This window comes from Lolium perenne, chromosome 2 (genome assembly GCF_019359855.2).
Source record: "Lolium perenne isolate Kyuss_39 chromosome 2, Kyuss_2.0, whole genome shotgun sequence".
In the NCBI taxonomy this organism is placed as follows: domain Eukaryota; kingdom Viridiplantae; phylum Streptophyta; class Magnoliopsida; order Poales; family Poaceae; genus Lolium; species Lolium perenne.
The window spans coordinates 113927781-113934877 of record NC_067245.2 but is presented as its reverse complement, the minus strand read 5'-3'; the positions used below and the strand labels follow the sequence as shown (position 1 = coordinate 113934877).

At 45.6% G+C, this 7097-nt stretch overlaps 1 protein-coding gene across 2 annotated transcripts; it reads right to left on the bottom strand.

Moving 5' to 3' along the window:
• Positions 1-1155: 1155 nt before the first annotated feature.
• LOC127333607 (LYR motif-containing protein At3g19508) lies at positions 1156-4186 on the bottom strand. 2 transcript variants are annotated; one of them, XM_051359995.2, is made up of 2 exons: positions 3877-4186; positions 1156-1387 (listed from the first exon to the last, which is right to left on the bottom strand). In XM_051359995.2, the coding sequence occupies exons 1-2, from the start codon at positions 4066-4068 to the stop codon at positions 1286-1288; spliced, it is 294 nt and encodes a 97-aa protein (XP_051215955.1). In that variant the 5' UTR covers positions 4069-4186; the 3' UTR covers positions 1156-1285. The 2 variants fall into 2 exon arrangements, with proteins under 2 accessions (XP_051215955.1, XP_051215956.1); XM_051359996.2 differs by lacking the exon at positions 1156-1387 and adding an exon at positions 3457-3745 and having other exon boundaries at positions 3877-4180.
• Between the last annotated feature and the right edge of the window lie 2911 nt (positions 4187-7097).

The following is a 7097-nucleotide window of genomic DNA, read 5'->3' as shown; positions in this document are numbered from 1 at the left end:
CTGAACGTGATACAGATATCACACTGGACTTTGAAGGATTTAGCAGCTGCAGGCCTGTAAAATTTGCTTCACTAGATGAGAGGCCCTTGCAACATGAGAACAATGGATTGAAATACTATAGCCTTTCTAGAAGGTTACGCAACCGAAAGCAACAAAAACGGGATATTGCAACTGACTATGTTCATTTAACTTGCTCAGGAGACACGACAGCAAATTTTAACAGCAGCAAACTTATGAATCCTAAGAAGCACGGAAAACGTTCAGCCCGCACTAGGGGAAAGAATTCAACACTGTGGGCTGGTGTTCGTGTGACTGATACTGCTGCTGCCTATTCTCTACTGCAGAGCAATCTTACTCCCCAGAAAGGCAAAGCAAAAAATGTACAGTTTCAGCCCACGGTATTCTCAGGTCTGAATCTACACACTAGGGCTCAAGATTTTGATCTTTCAAGTGCAAAATCTGCTTTGGCAGCTCTATATGGAGAGTCTAAACGAGATTTGAGCGTTGAGTTTGCTGTGAAACTCCTAATGGATGAAATTAGGCTGCCAAAGGAAGCTGCAGAAGTTGAAAATTTCTTCAAGCGGAAGATGAACAGTAAGAAAAGGCACAACAGCAGGACCTTCCGAGACTCGGCAAAGCTCCAAACATCTTAATTATAAGAAACAGAAAATAAGTAACATCTGCTCAATGGGCTAAACCGATAAGATGTAATTAACATCTAGGATGAGTCAGTTAGTGGGTGAATTGCTGTTTCTTGTTTACAGCAAAATTAGTCTTTCTACTTGTATCTTGTTGATGCCAAGCAGAGAACAGCTGAACCCTCTTAGGAGGCTTGTACTCTTCTTCTATGCAATGAAAAGAAACGCAATGTCATTGCGTTTTCTCGAAAAACATGCGGGGTTTAGACATGCATTGGCATCCCCCAGCTTTTCAATTGGATTTTTGCCTAATAGAAGCTGCAGTTTTACTGCATTGGAATGAATAATGTGCTATGCCATATATCTTCGTCGGTTGAAGAGTTTTAAATAAGAAAAAATCATGTCTGGTTACATTTAATGTGTTTTTGCAGCATTTGTAAGGGCTCCTTAGAGAGCTACTTACTGAACACTACTTGTCTTATGATCGCACTTTCCCTCTTATAATCTTCAAGGTTCCTCTATGGTAACACAATTAGATGAGTAATAATCTTCAGTAGTCCTCTATGATAACACAATTTGATACACAAATACCCACGAAAAACTTTGCAGGAACAAGGGCAAAAGCTAAGAACAAGGAGGCACAAGCATCAGTTCTGTTCAGGTCGCCAATGTATTTTGAAGATGCCGGATCGCCCCATCGCCGCGCCCAGAAGATCCCTATCCTCCGATCTCACCAGCATCGTCCATTGCTGCATATACACAAGCATTTTGAAAAGCGCATCAGCTGGCTTACCAATAAGAGTACCCTCAATGGTTAGTTTGATCCTATTATCCCAGACAGCCCAGCAAGGAGGGACTAATGATGATGCAAGGGTGGGTTTCTATCATGTTCCACTGCCAGTCAATCTACAGCCGCTGGGTTCTGCCAACTCCTTCCTGCAATTCAGACACATTGCCAGTATAATGCTGAAATATATGTGAAATCTGCAGCTCTAAGCATAGACATAAAGGCATTGTTGTTAACTATCTAATGGATACTTTGTTTCAATTCTACCTGTTATCGGAATTTCAGTTTTGCTCGTGGTCCAGCAGCATATCCGAAATTGCAAAGTGATATTACAAGTCATACTCGACAGCAACAATACATGGTATTTCATCGGAAAAGGAAAGAATGCAAATTAGTAAACACACAATTTGTGACCAGGAAAGGATAGTTTCACTTTCAGTGTTTTGAGTCAGTCACTAGTATGTACGCCTACCGAACATCCAACCTAAAAAATTTCCACCCCTGATTGGGATCAAATGTGTGCATGTCCCTCCGTTCCCCTGGATCACCTCCAGAAATTAGTGGTGCCATTTGAAGTTTAAGGCTACCTTCATTTCTAAATTTGTCACGGTGAAGGGTATGATATTTTCTCTTCATCTTCCACATGGATCCACTTTATTCTGCTTTCAGATATCAGTCATGCAGCGCCCAATGACTTGACTTAGTTGATTACTGACCATGACTCAGACATCCGCATATTTTGGAATTATTTGGGATCTTCTTAAGCTAAAATATGTATGAAATATCCGCAAAAAATTGTATGAAATGTTCACTGTACTAGGACACTGCGACCTTGTGCCATCCTTCCATCCTACAGAGAGTGCGGACATCATACCAAACCGCTACCTTTGAAGCCCCTATCAGGTAGTTGCCAGAATCACCCGATCCCTGTTGTACCACAGCTTGCCAAGTCCAGCACTGGTTCCCTTATCCACTCACGTACACGAGATTACTTGTTATCTGCAACAATCTTCTTATGAAAATTACCAGCAGCAATTGAAATGGTAGTGGGCCTTAATGGGATCCTAATGCAGCAGCCATGCTTGGTCAAGCCGTATTTAAGACATCAGATTACACTAAACCAGAAGTGTCAAGCCTCGAATAATAAATTACTAAGAGGCGTTCAAATGAACAGATACCTTTCCAGAATGGTTGGAAGTTCACTAAACTACATGTAGTACAAAAAGGCACCTGCATACTTCCGAAATTACAATAGATTGATAATATAAGAACCCGACATTTGATAAACCCGCAGCAAAACATGGTTGATAATTTTAGCTAAGTTACACTTTCTGAGTTCTCGGATGTCCAATGTTGTACATGTAACCCATTTTAAAGATGTTCATAAATCGCAACAAGTTACACATATCGAATTTGAAGAAAACATAGAAGCACGCAGAATAAAAGAGCTTATAGACAATCAAGAAGTTTGTCTGCCAAAGAAGAGTGTTCCACTTGTGTTTCTAGCTATTTTGTACCTTTACCAAACTAAAACACAAGTATTAGGGGAAAACTATGTGGCAGGTTAATCCGTCAGACCAGAGACTCTGGTAATGCTACCAAAACCTCATGTTTCACTGTCATGGCACCAATTCAAAGGAAACACGGTACAGATCCAGACTATGAGACTAGATGACATTTTCGGATCTTCAAGGTTAGTTATGTGCCAGTTATAATTTATAATATTAACTGTTTGGGCACACTTGTCCCACCAGACTCTAATTGTTGAGTTATATGCTAACATATGGCTTCAGATATTTATTTTTTCCTCATTTTTGTTGAAAAGAGTATGTATTTCTTTTGACTGTTTCTTAGTAATATTTAATTTCAACTGAATTGCCAAAATTATGCTTTCACGTTACATACACAAGATGCATGCTGTTGGCAGTCAATAGAGAAATTCAAAGGGTGCACTGGAAAACGGAGCTATGAAGTAAGTAGTCAGCCGAAGTTCAAAACAGGACTGGGTAGAAAACGAAATGAACTTAGAAGTCACAAGCAAAATGTTGGCTCTTATTTCCCACTAGAAGTGGGCGACGCAATTGCGAAATAGTATATGGAAGCATGAAAGCACTGAACTCTGAAACAACAGAGTAGAGGTAGAACAAGGGGATCCACACACACACACACACAAAACGAACTACTGAGTCATATCGCCGAACACCTTGCGTGCCCTCACCACACCGTGCTGTGGGCTGCTACGTCGACCTTCCCCTCACTCGGCGGCATGCTCAACGCAGACTTCCTTGAGCCTTGCCGCCTCCGCAGCGTCGATGGAGTACTGCAAGCCACGCGTTAGTTACACAGTCAGGAACAGTGGGATACCCGCTAGGTCGATCGATTCCCATTAGCCGCGAATGAACAGTACGATGAACAGAGAGGGCACCACGTGCGTGTTGACTGTCACGGTACCTTGGAGAGGACCCAAGCGGAGTGGTCGTGCGCGCGCCGGAGGAGGGCGGCGAGGTCGTCGTCGGCGGAGAGGTGGCGGTAGTTGACGAAGTTCTCGCGGGCGTACTTGGCGTAGTAGGTCCGCACGTCGGCGGGCAGCCGCCCCACAAGCCGCAGCACCTCCCGGTACGCACGCAGCCCGGCGTTCGCCATGGACTCCGATCGATCCGGTTCCGGTCGAGCAAGGCAACCAATTCTCGCGCTCTGGAGCACGCGCAGATGGAGTGAAACGTTGCAGATTTGTTTCGAAGCGCTAGAGTAGGAAATTTGTTTTCCTTTTCTGTAAATTTGATATATTGATTGCCACTACAGAGGTTTTACTTTACAAATGCTAGTAAATATAAACAAACTACGAAATTTTATTTATATTTCATTCAAATTCAATTACTAGATGCTTCTGCTGACCCTCGCTTTCTTCGCTGAGAAGGAAAAACATCCAGAAACCTAGCCCTCGCCTTCTTTGCTGTGAAGAAAGAATATACAGAAACTTATACTAGAGGCTTCTGTTGGTCCTCCTTAGCTACGCTGCAAAGGAAGAACATCTAGAAATCTATAATAGAGGTTTCTAATGGTCTTCATTATCTTCGCTGCAAAAGAAGAACATCTGAAAACCTAAACTTCGCTATCGTCGTGGTAGCGCATGCGGCACCATGTGCCCTCAAACACTTTCACCCTAAGATCGTCCACCTTCTTATTTGAAGTTCAGCAAACAACCGACCACCAAGTTGTGGGTGAAGGCGAACCTCTTCTAGCCGGTGTGGAGAAACATCTGACCTCGCCCATCGAACATGACTTGGATAGGCCACCGGCAAAAGCCGCAGCTGACTTCCCGCTGGTGCACCCCGGCCGACGAGAAATTGCACGAACTTCCCCATGAGGATTTTTGCGCAGAAAGGGTCCTCGGTGATGAGGACTATGAACTTGAAGAACTTGTCATTGAAGCAATACATCTCCTCCTTAGGTGAGGGTGAGCGTTCAGACGCTGGGGAATATGCACCGCGGCCACTGCCCCTGCCCCCTATCACGACCTCTTTGGAGGCCATTTTCACGACCGCTGCCCTTAGAACCTTCCATGAATCACATGGAGGAGAAGGTGGAGGGCGGCGCTTGGGTTTGCGTAAGGAACTGGTGCCCGAGCACCCCGTTTTATACCTAGAGGCAGGAGTGGGGGTGGTAGAGCGCATATGCCAGTATGCATTGCTAGCGCATTTATTTTGCATGACCAGAGGTAGGCGAAGGTAGGTGGGCGGTGGCGCCATTAATCTTCGGCGCCCTCGGAAGTGGAGTCGTCGTAGTCCGCCGACGCGTGTTTGAACGCTCATTCAGCGGCCAAAGAGGTCCCAAGGACTTCCATCCGACGTGGCATGAGGCACCGCCGCGCCCGTTCGACGCCTCACACGAAGGGGCCGACACGGGTTCGCGGGCGATTCTATTAGACTCTGAATGGTGCCGACGCATTATTCCGTGCGCCGGTGTGGCCTAAAAATTTGTCGGGCCCCCAAACGGCTATTGGAGCTGCTAAGAGCATCTCTACTCGGCTTCCCCATACAGCGCCTAACAAAGGCGTTTTGTCGGCCGAATAGGGGGGCGATTTATATGGGGGCGGAAGTTTTTCCAGCCAGGGCCCCAAACGGCCTCCCAAAACAACCATTCGACCCACGTGTTCAAATAAATATGTTCCCGCCAACCAATGACTCACATAATTAAAAGCATAATTTACATAATAAAACAAGCTCATAAATAGTTTACTAAGGTGAATCACGTAAAACTAGGGCTCTCCTTTGAGGCATCCACAGATGATCCACTAGATCGTCTTGCAGTTAGTGATGAGTAGCCGCATCTCGAACTTCCTGACTCGTGTCGAGGAAGGCAACTAACGCAGACAACACGTGGACCACCAACTTCCGCAAGAGGATCCTGCCGGAGCTATGGTTCAGGGTCAAGTACTGGATGCACCCAGTCAATATCAATGATCATGTTGTGCAAGATCACGCATGTAGTCATCACATCCATCATCTGATCTTTCGACCAAGTAAGAGCTGGGAACCGGAGAATCGCAAATCGAGCTTGGAGCACACAAAATGCCTGCTCGGCATCCTTCATGAAAGCATCCTGGCACTAAGCAAACCAAGCTCTTTTTCCAGTGTAGGGCATGAGACTCTCTTCACAAATGTTGCCCGTCTTGGATAGATTCCTTCTGCCAGGTAGTATCCCTTGGTGTACTCGTAGCCATTAATCACATAGTGCACCGGAGGAGAACAACCTTCAACAAGCTTGGAAAACACATTGGAGCACTACATCACGTTGATGTCATCGTGAGATCCCACCATACGGAAAAATGAATGCCAAATCCATTGATATTGATTTCCCACTACCTTAAGTATCACATGGCAACCTCATTTGTGACCTTTGTACATTCCTTGCCAAGAAAATAGATAGTTCTTCCGGTGCCAACGCATGCAATCAATGCTTCCGGGCATCCTAGGAAATTCTCTTAATGCATTTGTTGCCATGATTCGGGCAGTGTCTTCTATAGTGGGTGACGGCAAGTATAGTTCTCCAAACACTACCACCACTGCCCTACAGAATCGATACATGCAAACATGTGCAGTGGACTCGGCCATACACATGCAGCCGTCTTGTGTATCATTAGGAGCTCCATAGCCAACCATCCTCAAAGTATCCATGCACTTCTAGATCGATGAAAAAAAGAATGGTGCCAACAGAATCTTGCTTCCAAATGAAGTAGTTGTCGTACTCTTTAACGGCCAACACAATCTTCATAAATAGCTTCCGGTTCATACTGAAACAACAGTGTGTTGGATCATCGGCGAAGCAGTCGACCTATAACATGTAGTACCCCTCTAGCCTCTGCCTCGGCTTGCTCTTGCACTACCCCGGTCGTGATCCTCCACGCCGCGGTTGAATCCCGGGCATACATGGCTAGGACAGCCGAGAGGATCTCCATATATATTATCGTCGTCGTCGATGAAAGCAACAACAGCATCGGCCTCTTCCTCCAGCGGCCATCTCCTCATCGCCAGAATCCATCTCGGGAAATTCGATGAACATCCCATGGGTAGGGCGGCCAGGAGGGGACCCGGAACTGTCGACAGACGACTACAATGATGGATCTAGGGCTGATTGGCGACGAGGTGAGTGTCGGGTCTGTTCTCTATGCG